Source organism: Rutidosis leptorrhynchoides, chromosome 6 (genome assembly GCF_046630445.1).
Source record: "Rutidosis leptorrhynchoides isolate AG116_Rl617_1_P2 chromosome 6, CSIRO_AGI_Rlap_v1, whole genome shotgun sequence".
Taxonomy (NCBI): Eukaryota; Viridiplantae; Streptophyta; class Magnoliopsida; order Asterales; family Asteraceae; genus Rutidosis; species Rutidosis leptorrhynchoides.
Genome location: NC_092338.1, coordinates 318,032,633 through 318,049,681, shown reverse-complemented (window position 1 = coordinate 318,049,681; position 17,049 = coordinate 318,032,633). Strand labels below are relative to the sequence as shown.

The 17,049-nt window shown below is 32.6% G+C and overlaps 2 protein-coding genes and 1 pseudogene across 2 annotated transcripts; 2 read left to right on the top strand and 1 right to left on the bottom strand.

The window, feature by feature from the left end:
- The first annotated feature begins 491 nt into the window (after positions 1–491).
- LOC139855586 (linoleate 13S-lipoxygenase 2-1, chloroplastic-like) lies at positions 492–9,457 on the top strand. Its single transcript, XM_071844822.1, has 9 exons — positions 492–917; positions 2,625–2,893; positions 5,577–5,823; positions 6,490–6,810; positions 7,435–7,520; positions 7,617–7,727; positions 7,813–8,120; positions 8,208–8,474; positions 8,633–9,457. The coding sequence occupies exons 1-9, from the start codon at positions 530–532 to the stop codon at positions 9,390–9,392; spliced, it is 2,757 nt and encodes a 918-aa protein (XP_071700923.1). The 5' UTR covers positions 492–529; the 3' UTR covers positions 9,393–9,457.
- Positions 7,083–7,192, top strand: LOC139856496 (U6 spliceosomal RNA; annotated as a pseudogene).
- Positions 9,458–10,456: 999 nt separating the features above from the next.
- LOC139851383 (uncharacterized) lies at positions 10,457–11,687 on the bottom strand. Its single transcript, XM_071840413.1, has 2 exons — positions 11,457–11,687; positions 10,457–11,049 (listed from the first exon to the last, which is right to left on the bottom strand). Exon 2 carries the CDS (start codon positions 11,018–11,020, stop codon positions 10,655–10,657), a length of 366 nt encoding a protein of 121 aa, XP_071696514.1. The 5' UTR covers positions 11,021–11,049; positions 11,457–11,687; the 3' UTR covers positions 10,457–10,654.
- Between the last annotated feature and the right edge of the window lie 5,362 nt (positions 11,688–17,049).

Sequence of the window (17,049 nt, the reverse complement as noted above, 5' to 3'; positions counted from 1 at the left end):
ATTAAATAGTGAATTTACTTTTTATATCCCTAGAGTTATATTTTATACCCCTGATAAATTACAATAAGTACCCAAATATGAGGGGGTAAATTATAAATTTAAAGAAACATATATAAAAAAATGAAGTCATGTTGTAATATATATAGATCATTTTGTTTATATACGGAGCATTATTTTGTTTTATATATAATAATTATAATTATATAATCATCCTTAATTAAATAACTATAGATATAATATATAGATACAAACATCCATAAATAACTTTCAACCACAATTAAGAAAAACTTTTTCTTATATATATATATATATATATATATATATATTATCGTTTTATCAAATATTATTACACATGATAGCTAGAGTCACGATACATACATATTTTTAATACGTCACCTAACCGCAAATATATATCGTATTGATACTTTTAATATATACCTTACATTGGAGTTAGATAAATATAAATATTTGTGTCTATTTAATAATTATCACATATGCTCAACCTTCTCAAACCATTTACCACACAAACATGCTAAAACCACAACCTCCCCACCACTCAAACTCTACTCATTCCATGCACACTCGGCAGTTCAAGACATTATTTGTCACCGGAAATGGCGGTCCTTATGGTGGTGATAATGGTGGAACCATCCACCCCCACCTTTCACTCGTCGTCCCTATCAACCGCAGTAGCAACTTTCATGCAACACGCCCATGTCGCCAAATAAAGGCCATAGCGGCCGAACAATCTATCAATGTTAATACCACAATTACCAAAGTAAAAGCGGTTATCTACGTTCAAGTAACCATGGGTGGCCTCTTATCTAGCATAGGGCTTACGAAAGGACTCGATGATATTACAGATTTGCTAGGCAAATCGATCCTTTTGGAGCTTGTTGCCGCTGAGAGTGACCATAGTAAGTACTATACTATTAAACACGTATGTACACTAGAACATTAAACATCTACTATTACAACGTTAAAGAACTCCGAATATATGACGAGGATAATAATAATGATAAAATTCATAAAAGGTACATATGTCAATGGCGAATCTAGGATTGTAATTTAATGAGGTCCTAAATTCTTTTTCCGACAACTTAAACAAAAAAATGACTGTCTCGGATCGGACCGGCTTGGACAGGGTCATTACAAATACTATCAAACAATAACTATATTATGCTCCATCGGTCCCATAGTTATTGTCGAGTATTTTTTTTAGATATCTCAAATTAATTGTCTAACTTTATAAATAGATAAGAATAGACTGTCCTTTCACACATAACAAACCCAAACCATTAAACCAGTTATGACCTTCTAATAAGAATAAAGTAGGTAAAGTTCATTAATTCCTTAACGTATGTATGTAAGACAAAAAAGATAGGTAAAAAGTAAGAGATAAAGTATAAAGTAAAGAAAAAATGCAATGTAAATATTTTTAAAATTGTGTGTTTCTTGCTTAGGACGATTACTATGCAATGGACGTAGTATAAATTTCAACAATTTTGCCAAGTCTATAAGTAAATTAAAAAAAAAAAAAAAAAACGTAACTAATAACTACCCACATAACACATTCTAAAATGATAGGTAAAAAGTAAGAGTTCAAACTGTAAAGTAAAGAAAAAGTATAATGTAATTATGATATTTCTAAAACTGTGTTTTTTTTTTACTTAAAAAATTAATATGGGACGGGGGAAGTATAAATCAACAATTTTGCCATGTGCATAAGTGAATTAGAAAAAAAAAGCCTCAACTAATAACTACCCACACAACACAATCCAAAAGAATAAAATAAAAATAGGGATAATGAACCATATCATATATACGAATATGATCGATTAAAACTGTAGTTCTTACTTGCCAAAAACTGAAGAACAAAAACGTAATTAGGTTTTGTCGTGTTAAACAAAACGTAAATAATGTGTTTATGTTAGTGTGTATCAGAAACAAAAAAAAGTGTTCACTTCATTTTTATATATTTATTAGTGACTCATATGTAAATATCATAAGTGAACTAATTTTAAACATATGTGTTTGTGTCATGGGACCGCGTTATTATACTACACTTAATGTAACATGTGTTTCAAAATAGATGAACCAACAATATGCATGTGTAATTTGAATTTTCTTTTGATAATAACGCATAATGGGTGTGGCCATTTTGTAAAATAAAAAATAAAAAAAAAATATAAAAAAAAAATAAATAAATAAATAAATAAATAAATAAAAATAAAAATATGAGTTTAAATATGACGATGTGAGGCCATTTTGAAAAAAAAAAAAAAATGAGTTTAAATATGACGATGATAATAATAAAGATAAAAAGTATATATGTCACATGTGTTTCATGTGTTTCAAAATAGATGAACCTAATAATATGCATGTTTAATTTGAATATAATATTCTTTGCTAATAACGAATTAACGATGCGTTACATGTGTTTCAAAATAGATGAACCTAATAATATGCATGTTTAATTTGAATATTCTTTGCTAATAACGCATAATGACTTGAGAACTTTAATGACTCGAGTGAAAATATGATCTTTCAATTTAGCCACACAAAAAACCCAGTAATTAATAACGCAAATGTTAACGGTTAATCTCTTTTGTTGATTATAAAAGAAACGGGGTTAACAAAGGATACGATAAAACACTATGCACACTGGTCGGGGATAGACATAAGAGACGTAAAATATGAGGCCGAATTTGATGTACCGGAAGACTTTGGTGAAATCGGGGCGATTTTGATAGAAAACGAACATCACAAAGAGATGTACGTGGAGAAAATTGAGCTACAAGGCTTTTCAAATGGCACCATCACTATAAACCCTAATTCTTGGGTTCAATCTAAGTTTGATAATCCTGAGAAACGTATCTTCTTCACTAACAAGGTTTGTATCTTTAGCATTATTATTCGTTCTTGATATGAACATTTTTTTGTATTTATCCTATAATATTAATATACGGAGTATATAATATCTTTTCTTGTTAATACTAACACGTAATGTCGTTGTTATCAAATCTTTTTCCTTTTGTAATAATAATAAAAATAAAATAATATAATTTAATTGCCCGATTATTATGATTATTATTTTATTATTAATTATATTTATTTATCATCATCATCATCATCATCATCATCATCATCATCATCATCATCATCATCATCATCATCATCATCATCATCATCATCATCATTCACAAGAAAAATAAGCATTTGTGGCCTTTTAATGATGACTTATTATTGAATCATAAATAATTAAAAAGTCTTCACTAAATGTTCGATCAGTGTACGATATTATTGATTAAACAAAGGTTTATTATAGTGACCAATTTTAATATTTTGATCTTTAATAATATTTTATGACAGATATACTAACCTATTTTAGCCACTAACTTGATTTAGTGACTAATTTAGTGTTATTGGTGACCAATAACTCTCGTCACTAAAATTCATTTTTCTTGTATTAATTATTATTATTATTATTATTATTATTATTATTATTATTATTATTATTATTATTATTATTATTATTATTATTATTATTATTTTTAATATTATTATTATTATTATTTTTAATAATAATAATAATAATAATAATAATAATATTATTATTATTATTATTATTATTATTATTATTATTATTTTTTATTTTTTGAAAGGCATTATTATTATTATTTTAATTATGTAATGTTCATTAAAAATTATAATTTGTAATTTATGATGTTACTTGATTTGTCCTAAGTTACGTGTCGCTGTTCGTGTACTATAAATACAAACAATTTACATGTGAACCGAAGATTATACGAGATGATAATTGCAAGGTCGAGGATTGAAAATAGAAACGGTCCACAAAATAGAATTGGTCCCCTTCACTTCATGTCTTATAAACGATACTTGTAATGATATTTTCTTTTTCAGTATTTTTAACTATTTAAATTTAAATTGGACTAACCCTTAAATCCTTAATTATAACAACTAGTGATTAGGTAAATGGATTAAGGCCCAATTGTTTCCACTGCTGCTACCGCCATTTGTTGACCATAGTAAACGAAGTTTTGTATACCTAAACGACAAACCCAGCTTTTGCTGTTATTAGTAATAGAAATAGAAATAACAATATGAGTGATGATATATAAACAAGTTTTTTAATAAATCCACTCACATTATGCATTGCTTACTTGTACATTACAACATGTTAATGCACAGAATGAGTAAATCTATCTAAAAGCTCGTTGAATTTATCACCACCAACTAACAATATATTTTTGATATAAATAAACAATACTAATTCTCAAACTAATGCATGTCCTTTATCAAAGCAAGTAGATACATCGTAATTTTGAAGATGTAATTTTCTAACATTTGAAAGAAAAAAAAAAAAATTGAATTTTCATATTGAATATTGGCACAGGTTGCTAGAGAAACATGTTGAAAGTCACGAATGATTTCATTAGATTATGTTTGACAAAACTAGCGGGTAGCTGGTAGTTTTCAACTTGTACCTGATAGTTGTTAACTTTTAGTTTGTAGCCTGTAGCTCATAGCGGATAGTTGTCGATACCGTCGTTCAAAAAAATATGTATTACTTTTTATTAATATATATGAGCTTTTTCATAACAGCAATATGCTAAAATGTCCACACCAAACATAACCTACATATATTTGAGATTTGAGTATAAATACTATTATTATTTCATATTGCATATACATACATATTGTTCCTAGTATTGTATTGACTAACAAATAATTTCTGATTCATATTTTTGATAATGATGTAATCTATAGTTCTTTGCATCACAAATTAATAGTCTTATTTTGATTTTTTAAAATTTTTATTTTTTAACTTTGACTTGAAATAATTTTTTTTGTTATATATCATTTGATTAAATTTATATGAATAAATTAAATTCATAAGTGTTATTTTTTTATATAACTTCCGTCAAATATTATATATCATTAAAAAAGTTTATTCAAGTCAAAATTAAGAAACAAAAACTTTGAAAAATTAGGATTAATAATTTGTGACGAAGGAAGTATTTAACAATTCACAATGTGTATTAAAGAGTTGACATTATATACTAGTGTATCATATGTAACAATTCAATCAATCATCAATGTTTATTAAAGAGTTATACAATGTACTTTTAAATATTTAGTGCTGTGTATAACTATAAAAAATTATTATGTACGCACCAATCACGAGCCTATTTAAAAATTATATAACTTATTATTTGGATACATTCGTTAGTATAAACTTATAAAAATGGACAGAGGCGGAGACATGTGGATGCATGTGGATGTTTTGCATCTCCCAACTCTTCAAATAAGCGAATTATAGTATGTTTAAAAGTTGTATATTAGTTGCCAATATCCTCCAATATAAGCACAAGCATTCCTTAAATATCTCATAGTTACGATGTATATATAAAAATTTTTTGTTGATATTTAATTTTTATAAAATGCATCCTCTAAACGTAAGTTCTGGCCTCTGAAAATGGATGTGTAAATATCACAGTATTTTAACCATAAAAATACCGTAACTAATTGGGATCTTTGTATGTGAAACGCAGTCGTACCTGCCGTCACAAACACCGCACGGGCTAAAGGAACTGCGACAGAAAGACTTAGCAAGTCTTAGAGGAGATGACGTCACAGATGATGGTCCTCGAAAAAAGCATGATAGAATTTATGATTACGACGTCTATAATGATCTTGGTGAACCCGACAAGAACCCAGAATTTGCACGCCCGGTTCTTGGAACCAAAGATTTACCGTACCCTAGACGTTGCAAAACTGGTCGTGATCGCACTAAATCAGGTATATATATGTATTCTTCAGTATGATAGAGAAACTGAAATATATGTGAGAATATGTGAAAAGACACAGATTCAATAAATTTGATTTGCGATTCAGGTAATAAACAGTTATGAACATAGTTGCAATTTGTAGTTTTGACTCACAGTTTTGTGTATCATGTGCAATATTGATCAAGTAATTTTTATAAAAAATAAATAAGACTATACTGATATTAAATTTGAATCAAGTTTTATAAAATAGTATGATTTGTTCAAAACTGAACGATTCTATGTTTCTTAAATTTGCAGAATTATGAATAAATAAAATAATATAGTTCTTTAATAACTGTTCATGTCATGATCTAAGTTATATTAAAGAGGATGTTATAGAAAATTGAGTTTTTGAATGACCAAAAGTATTTAAATTCTGATTAATTCATTACACACTTTTTTTCTTTAAGCAACATATCATTTGTCATTCAGAGATTATAAACAAAACATATAATACTGAACGTTTAGTGCTAAACTATACAATAAAAAGTTATTCAAATACAACCCTTAGTGAATCAATGTTTTCTCACACATGTCACTAAACATTGCTTATCAGTTGCTCATTCATAAACTTGCTGATCGAGTATAGATGATAAGTTCGATTTGAATGAATTAAAATTGTGAATAATTAATGCAGATCCTTTATCAGAGTCAAGATGTAGTGGTTTTTATGTGCCGAGAGATGAAGCCTTTTCAGAGCTGAAACATATTACATTCTCGGCTAAAACTTTGTACTCGGTGATGCATGCACTTGTGCCTTCACTTCAAACAAATATGAGTGACAAAAACCTTAGCTTTCCACATTTTACATCAATTGACTCATTGTTTGATAAAGGCGTTCATTTGCCTGAATTGGAATCGAAAGGATTTCTTGGTGTCGCCCTACCTCGATTGATGAAGTTAGCTGGAGATAAAAAACTTAACTTCTTGAGTTTCGAAGCACCTGAAATGATTAGCCGTACGTTAGTGAAGCTCTTTCTACTCACCTTAATTATTTTTACGCGATTTTAATCATTTCAACATTAAAAGCCATGTTCTTGAGTAAATAAATTAAGAATTTTCCTAACGATAACCCTTAAGATTGTTGTTAACACGCTTTAAACAGTTGTACATAACGGTTACTTATTGATTTACAGGTGGTGGTGGCGGTTACATAAATTTACAACGGTTTAAAGCGAATAAACGACAGCTAGCAATATTAACCGTCGTTAATAAAATCCATAAATTAAAATCTTAAAGTATGGGGTGACATCCGATAAATTGGGAAGAATAAAGAAAATATTAACACGACCCTGCACAAGGATGATACACACAAACTGAAAAAACGGTACCAAATATTTTGACATTAAAAATTAAAAAAAAAAAAACAAAAAAGAAATCTAAATGTATGGTGCCTACCTTCTTTAATATAGAGAGAACATGGACATGGCAGTTCAATATGAGATGATCCCAACTAACTTTTTTTTTTTTTTTTTTATAGATTTTATTAGTTGATAAGAATTGATGTACTTGTATTTTATAGATTTTATTAGTTGATAAGAATTGATGTACTTGTATTAACAACATTTTTTTCAATAAGCAGGAGATAAATTTTTTTGGTTGAAGGATGAAGAACTTTGTCGACAGACCCTTGCTGGTCTAAACCCATGTGGCATTCACTTAGTTACTGTATGTTTTTCAACCCATATCTCACCTTAATCTCACATTAACTTGTTATGTTACGAAGTACGTTTGAATATTATGGATCTATACGTGTACGTGCAGGAGTGGCCCCTGAGAAGTAAACTTGACCCTGAAGTATACGGGCCGCCTGAATCCGCAATTACAAAAGAAATAGTTGAAAAAGTAATAGGAAACTTTATCCATTTTGAACAGGTACTCGGTCATCTAATTCTAATTGATTAATATATTATAATTATATATAATTTTAGTTGCAAACGTAATTCGATTTATTACGCAGGCGTTACAACAGAAGAAGCTTTTCATCATGGATTATCATGACTTGCTACTACCGTATGTGAACAGAGTTAGAGATATAAAAGATATGAGAACGACATTATACGGGTCGAGACTATTGATGTTTTTAACGTCGTCGGGAACATTGAGGCCGATAGCGATTGAGCTAGTTCGGCCACCTGGTAACGGGGCCCCTCAGTGGAAGCAAGCGTTCACCCCTTCGTTCGATTCGACTGGTGCATGGCTTTGGAAGTTTGCTAAGGTTCATTTTTTCGCTCATGACACCGGTATCCACCAACTTTATAGTCACTGGTAATTATTCTAAACCCGCCCATTTTGACACCTCAAAGTTTATATGTTATTTTTCCTTTGTATCGGGTTTAACCGTTAGCTTTTCAGGTTGAGAACTCACTCTTGCACTGAGCCTTACGTTATCGCAAGTAATCGCCAGCTTAGTGCAATGCATCCGATATATAGACTATTGCATCCTCATTTTCGGTACACAATGGAGATCAATGCTTTAGCTAGAGAATCACTCATCAATTGTGGGGGCATCATTGAATCATGTTTTTCGCCCGGGAAATATAGTATCGAGTTGAGTTCAGTTGCGTACGGTCAGCTGTGGCGTTTTGATCAAGAAGGACTACCAGCAGACCTAATTCGCAGGTAACTCAATTGTGTAAATTATGTATTTGTAATCTTATATGTTTTTTTTATATGATTAAGATCCAGTTGACTCGAAGTATACTAATTAAGGTTGTTAATTTTTGTTAATTCGGGCCATTTGTTAGCTAATTTGAACCTTTTGACATCTTAATATACAGGGGTATGGCAGAGGAAGATCCAAATTCTCCACATGGTTTAAAGCTAGCAATCGAAGATTATCCATATGCAAACGACGGTTTGATCTTATGGGACGCGATTAAAGAATGGGTAACCGACTATGTCAAACATTACTACCGTGAACCGAATATGGTAACATCCGATACCGAGCTTCAAGCATGGTGGACCGAGATTCGAACCGTGGGTCATCAAGACAAAAAAGACGAACCATGGTGGCCCGTTTTACAAACGCCACAAGACCTTATCCAAATTCTTACAACAATGATATGGGTATGTTCAGGTCATCACGCAGCGGTTAACTTTGGTCAATATGATTATGGTGGTTACGTTCCGGGTCGGTCCACTATCGCCCGAGTCAAAATGCCATGTGAGGACCCCACGGACGAAAAGTGGGAAAATTTCAAAAAACACCCTGAAAAAGAACTATTGGCTACGTTTCCTTCTCAACTTCAAGCGTTACAAGTTATGTCGGTTTTGGATGTTTTATCGAATCATTCGCCCGATGAAGAATATATCGGCGAGAAAATGGAACCGTCGTTTGAAGCGAACGCGAAAATTAAAGCGGCGTATGAAGTTTTTGCAGGTAAGTTGAAACAAATGGAGGGAATTATTGATGGTAGGAATGCAGATGAGGGTTTGAAGAACAGGAATGGAGTTGGGATTCCTCCATACCAGCTTTTAAAGCCGTTTTCGAAACCTGGGGTCACGGGTATGGGAGTACCTAATAGTATTTCTATCTAAAACTATGTACTAGTATAATTTGTAGTTATTATAAGTTTTAACAATATGACTATTCTTATGTTACTAATTATCAATGATAAGGTAAGGTCTTGTATAATAAATGAGATGAATAAATTGTTATATACATTAATATACATTAATATTTTCGTTTATTGCCATTTTCTCATTGAATGATGATCTTAAAATTATGGTGTTCCATTTTCTTATTTTGTTTGTACATAATATTTATATATATTTGATTGTCAATTTTTTATTTGGTCAAAAAAACAAGACTTTTATAGCGAAAATAAAATAAAAATCACACTAAAACCAAATTTAACCAAACTGGCACGCCTCAAAGCTAGAAAGCAAAAAACAAACCTAAACTATTTAAACCATACAAAACCACCAAATCAACCGAAACAAGAAAGGCTATCACCAACAAACAACAGAAAAAAACCAAACGACTAAAGAACAAAAAAAAAAAAAAAAAAAAAAAAAAAAAAAAAAAAAAAAACTCCACTAAACCAAACCGACAGCTCAATGACAAACTTAAATCACCCCTTATTTGTCTGCCGCTTTGGACGCTGTTTTGCTTTTTAACCCGGGCTTTAAAATTCGCCATTGCTCAAACCGCACCTATTGAAGTTTTGAAAAATTTAATTTTACAACTTTAAACGACTGTAATTGCTACATTAAACAACGAAGTACAATGGGCTGGGCTACATTAATTACTACATACTGGTCCACCCCACTTATTAAATTTATAAAAGGGCCTCACACAACTGGTTTGGACCACATTGAATATGTAATTGAAATCTCAACAACACAAAGCATTATTAGACTCACCTAAATTACAAATTCCATCTCCAAGAATCAGTTTAATATGTTACAGTATGATTTTTTATTTTATACACTAACTCTTGAACTTGATAGGTAATTTGACTAATCATTAAATTATATAAAGAACTAATTAAGTACTAATATTTTACCCTAATAAACATCACCAAAACAGATTTTGTACACAATGAGATTGATGTAGGTGAGATCATACCATACATTTACTAGATAACTTGGAAGAAAAATCTAAAACAACCCAAATCAGATAATGACAGATTCACATTGTTCCCATAAACATAAGAGACAACACGGCTTGATAACGATATGATACAAACGTTCTGATTATAACCCTCCTACATATCCAAATCGAAAACATAAAATTAGCATAAAACGAAGCAGAAACCGACATATTAGGCCCCAAATGGGCTGCAATTTCTCATATCCTACTTGCATTCGACTCCAGCTTCAGCTGCGCGATGAGGCTTGTTTTTCCTTCTACTCCCAACATGACGAAAACCATTAGTCCGGGTCCCATTCGCGCTTTCCTCTTTTACCGAAGTACCCTTTTCCTTTGCCTCTTTGTTTCTTCTCCTTTTTTTACCATTAGTATCAGAAATTGCATTTTCATCATCTTCTTCTTCTTCACCTTCTTGAATCTTTTCAACATCTTCATCGATTTCATCGGTTAATGGCTTTTGAGGCCTACCCCTTCGTTTCTGAGCAGTGTTTTTTTCTTCTTCACCATTTGCAACTTCATCATTGTTGTTTGTTAAAGTAAATTTTTTCCCTTTTCCTTTACTCTTACCCATGCTTACAATAATCAAGAAACTTACAAACTCTGCCAAATTAATCAAGAAAATAATAATAAAATCTCATTCAAGAAATACACACTAAAAGCAACAACAAAACACAAATGGATCATGTGTATTAGGTATTGGGTACATTCAATATAAGTATATAACATACCAAGAACCCTAAAGATTAAAACTTTCTAACAACCCAAATAAAGATGTAGTAAAATTAGGTGTAGTAACCCTAGAGAGCATACAATCAGCACTGAAATTAGGCATAAGATCTATAAAGGTAGCATAAACCAACTAAAAGTCTAGATCCAAAAAAAAAAAATAATAATAACTTACACAACAAACAGATTTTATGCAAAACCCAATACTTCAAAACATGTAAAGCAGCAAATAGTAGCCATAGAACACAATCAGATTAAAGAATAATATTATAATAACTAACCATGTGAAGTATTAGAAGAGCTTCTGTAATAAATCAGTTGTAAAGCAACATCTTGGTATGAAAATGAAAAAAATTTCTTATTTGGGACTAATAAGAAACAGAAAACAGAGATCAAGAAAGATGGTTATTTGGGGATAAAAGGAGAAAATGGTTCATAAAATGCAAGATATTAAGGAGGACAATGGAGAAATGAAGGTAACAAAAAGAGGGAGAAAAGGGTGGTTTGATTGGTTAATGTAGATGGGAATTTAGTATGGACAGTGAAATGGGTTTGTGTTTGTTAAGAGTGAGAAATCTGAATCTAAATTTAAATCCATGACATGGTCTTAGGGGTAGATTTGGTAAAAATTTTAAAAAATATTCTACATCATGTTTCCCTTTTTTCCTTTTCTGTTTATTACTCAAAACCCTTTTTCATTGATAAGTCTTCTTTGCATTGAGTGTATTTCAAGTTTTTAGAGATTTAGCAACTTATCAAATTATGACATTTGGATTTTAGACATCGAGTTGTAATGCACCAAAATCCACTAAATTTTTTTTATCTTTACTTTGCCAATAATAACGAATACTATAAATAATGGAACCTTCATCAAATAATGAAGATTTTAAACCAATACACGCGATGGAACCGGATCGGCTCGAAACAAGAAATAATCACAACTTGACAATATCTCCATACGAGCCAAACCACTACGAAAAACTATAACAAACACTACCAAGATCCCAACGGATAACCTAGCGCCATCGATGAAAATAAAACGAACACAATCTGAAACGAATACAAGAAACACACTAATCTGCCAAACCGACTAAATAAGAAAAGTGTCTACAGCACCAACTTATGAAGTACCTTACCGTTTCTCTCATCGGGGCGATATGTGAATCCGTCAACTTTAACAATATGGATACTTTTACCTCTACGAGATTTGATATTGTACGACTCAATGTTGGAAGAAGAACTACCAATTAATTTCATGACACACGATGACACGAAGGAAGGAAACCTTGATCCACTAACTCTTGAAAGAATCCTTTATTGCCACAAAACGAGGGACGAAAATCTTGTGTTTCCATAAACAACTTTTGAATCGCATCACCACACTCCAAATCCACCAATTTATTGGATACACATTTGTTCATTCATAAATAACTTATGAGGTATGACTAAACGGACAAATTGAGAGTGCGATGATTGCCTCTTAACTGAACCATTCAACATTAAACGCTGAACCATTAACACTTAATGTATAGGTTTATCACCAAAATGCCCAAACCATTTCAAACCCTTGCACTGGATCCAAAAAAAAACAATGACAAATTGCCCTCGCAAGGTGCAAGACACCTTGCGCCCGTACCCGCGCAAGGCGCAAGAACCTTGCGTCTTTGCGTCCTTGCGTTCTTATCTGATTAATGATAGGATTTTCATGATAAGATTTCATTAGATTTTCTAGATTTTTACGGATAAAATTTTGATCCTATATATAGAATAACTCTGGAACTTTCAATTCGGAGTCTCATAACAATTTATTCCAAATTAATTTAAGAGATTATGGCCACGTTAAGGTACACTTTAAGCATTTTTGCACTAATTTAAGTATTTGTGAATTGTGTTAATGAAGATAAATTTGTTGTCCATATATGTTGTGGGGTTCTTTTGAGTATATTAACAACATACTCACGTATTTGCCCCTAGATTGTTTTAGAATTCAGTTAAAACTCCCAATTGCGCCCGTAAAACCAATGAATCGGAGAATATTGTTAAAAGATGTTCTTAAAAAGATTGAAATGCCACCCAATGCACCTGTTTCAATGAGATACGTTTTTAATAATCATATTTTTGATATTACGGATGATTATGAAAACTTTATAGAGTCTTTATAATACACAATCACAAATGCTCCTATTGATATTTATATTCTCGAGAGAGTACGAATACATCAGCCACAACGAAACCCAGAAACAAACCAGCCACAACGAAACTCAGAAACAAACCAGCCACAACGAAACCCAAAAACACATCAACCATAACGAAACCCACAAACACACCAACCACAATGAAGCCAAGAAACACACTTACTAAAACCACCAAAACACCAGCCACAACCAAACCTACGAAACCTTCGTCGTCCAGGTTAGAGTACAATGCTCCTCCAGCACGAAGGACTTCACCTCAGCCTCCTGCTCCAGCACCTGTCGTCTCCACCGCTTCTGCTGCATCTCGAGCCTCTGCTCTTCAGATCACACCATCTACTGCTACCGAGATTCCTGGCATTATCCACCAGAGGATCACTGCTGAGCCACTTGTTGATCACCATCTTGTCACCATTCCTATCACCATGGCACCGATCACTCAACCAGCTGCTACATTCGTTCAGGTCTTTGGGATCACCGATACCATACCAGAGGAGGATGACCCATTCGCAGGTCTTTCACAGTTGCAGATTCCGTCAGACCTCTGTCTTGACTCACTCTTCACACCTGTGAGATCTATAGAGCATGGACTGAGGGGTATCACCAGCCTTGATGATTTAGACGTGGACACCCTCAGAGATCTTAATTCTTAGAGAACATCACACTCGACATCACAGGATAGTTTATCATAGACTTTTCTAGTTTATCTTTTTAGTTTATATTTTATTTCAGTTATATTATGTACTAAAAACGTTTTGTAGTGGAGATTGCTCTCTTGTTTGTGCAGAACCATGTTTAGGATAGTCTAGTTGATTCCAGCACCAAATTCTGGTCCTTCTCCAGTAACCCGACCCGAACATAGGGGAGTAATCTGTCCTTAGCACCCTTTATTATTCATATTAAAAAACTCTAAGTGTGGGATTCGTTCCTCCTTAGATGTTTTTACAAATATTATAATTCACTAAAATCTCTAAGTATGGGATCATTGCCCACAACTTAGTCAGAGATTCTAGAAATTGTTGTCCTTAATATGTAAAATGATGAAACTTTCTTTTAAGAGAACATTAGGGACAATGTTCTTCTAAGTGTGGGAAAGTGGTAATTGGGCAGGGTACATTAAGGAAATCATCACACTCAAAATTTTGAAAATTCTTTTTAGTCCTCATAATAATAGCTAGAAATATAGGAAATTTGAAAAATTTGTACCTCGTTCCACCAAAAGCTTCTATAAAATTGCAAAAGTTAGATTGCAAACATTTACTAGAACGGAATGATTAAGCTAAAACTTATAGTTTTATCAAAACGATTTCTTTCAAATGTTTGTTAAAAAAGACTACGCATGACCAAGCATGACCCCTACCAATAAATAGTGAGGTTAACTTGGGCCCAAAGGAATTATATGAACAATACAATCTACAAAACTTTGTTATTTTGTTTGAAGAGCGTGATGGTGTATGGTTTGAATTAGAACTTGCTCTTGACATACGTTTCAAGGCCAATGGTTGGTAAGCGCCATACATGGTGAATGTGCAATACTTCTTCCGAAACCATTCCGAATAGAGTAGCCAAAAACCTTCTATTTTCGTTTCCACCACCAAATACTTAAATCGACCAACTAATTCAAAAAGAGTTGATGAATCAGAAAAATTTACCCCAAATTCACTACCAAATACGTTACTCATTCACCCTCATTTCCTTTCTCATTTCTGAATCCAAAGATTTCAAAGAGATAGATCGACCAAGTTTTTTTCAAAATACTTGTCGAAATATTCCAAATCTCCAGATTGTTTTTGATAGGTCAAAGACCTTTTTTTGGCTAAAAACCATTCTTTATGGGCACAAGAATAAATAGACAAACGCTATGAAGAAGGGATTTATAAAAAAAAATACTCTCGAAAGAGAGGAGAAGAGCAAAGCCTCTAAATAAGGCATGAAAATCCCCGAAAAAGAAGTTTGTGACCTAGGAGAACAGCCGAAAAAGCAAAGCTAAAATTATAGACCAAAGTCTTCGCGAAAAATCGTATTCTCTGAAGAAACTCTTCACAAAAAAGAAAATGCCAATTCTATCCCAAAACAGAAAAAAAGGATATCCTCGTTAAACTCTAATCTATCAATTCTCTTGAAATTCCGAGATTCTGAGAAATAACCCGTTTTATCTTATCCTTCACCTTTCTCAGCCAACCCTTTAAAACCCGTCTTCCTCATGAAATAATGACTAGGAAGAAGATCAGTGCCATTCTTTTCTAACCGGTGGAGATATCGATTCTTGACCAAGCTTATGACGATAGCCGTTACACGACTGGCTTCTGAGAGACAATACAATTGGAGTAGGACACCCTAAACACTTAAGTGATATTAGTGATCCGTTAGTGAGAAGCCTTGTCATGTATATTCTACAGCTGAGAATTGGAAATTACGCCCTTTTTGAAGTAAGAAACGAACCCAAATCCGGCGTTAAAAACATAAAGTTTGAAACTTTTTCTTATTACTTTCGAACAATGTTCTGATTTCTGACTCTAGCATACTAAAAGAATCTGAGGTTTGGCAAGGTGAAAATCGAGTAAAAGACCTTTTATTAATAGTATTTTTCTTAAGGACAAGCAAAGCCTAAGTGTGGGATATTTGATATCATCCAAAAACACATGTTTTTACGCTTGATATTAGGCCCAAAAATAATAAATATCCAAACCGAAGAACTATGAATTAATTTGCTCTATTTTGTAGGTTTAGTAATTACAAAGGCAATGCAAAACGAATCGAAAAAAACGGACTTAAAACGAAGAATCTAGATCAAAAACGATGAAATCAAGTTACAACCTCGGAATCAAGCCAAACATGGGTTGACACCCCCAGCCACACGGGCTGCCAGACAAGCAGATACGGGCTGCCATCAAGATCAGTTACACATGCAGTCTCCACGGCCAAAGCAGAACACGGGCAGTTTCCACGGGCAACCAGACCTGTTCCACGGGCACCCACCAAGGGCTGCCCAATTTTCCACGGGCAGTCTGCACGGGCTGCCAGGCCCAGATTTCCTCTATAAATAAGCCATCTGTGTTGCATTTCAAATAACAATTCAATATACAATTCACATCTTTAAATAGTTAAGTTAGTTATTAGTTAAGTAGTAGTTAGAAGTTAGTTTCATGGAAGATACTCCCGAGTCCCTGCGATCTCGGACGAATATTTCTGTACGCATCACTCTTTAGGTTCTAATCTAAGCGTTCTCTTTAATTAAACATGTCTTTTATTATCAATGTTTGAATATGTGTTTTGATACTATTATGCGTGCGTAAAGTATTCGTATGTTGCCATGATAGAAACTTAGGATAGTGTAATTATGTAAATATAGTACGATTATTGTCGTTGTGCTGAATATATGACCCTGATAAGTTTGTACACTATAATCTTGAGGATTGACCAACTTAGGTTGTGATCGAGACTTGTCCTCCTATATGAAATTAGCTACTTCATAGGATTAATACCCTCGTTTATACTGTATCTAAAGATTCTATGAACTTGGTATGACTAATGTTCCCGAGAGGTTTTCAATTCGCATTTAGGACACAGAACCAAGGAATTGAGATATGAATGACCTAATATACATAATAACTGACCCCGAGAGACCTCTTAGGATCTGTTATGACTTGTTTAGATGCACTCAATGGTATGACTCAACCTT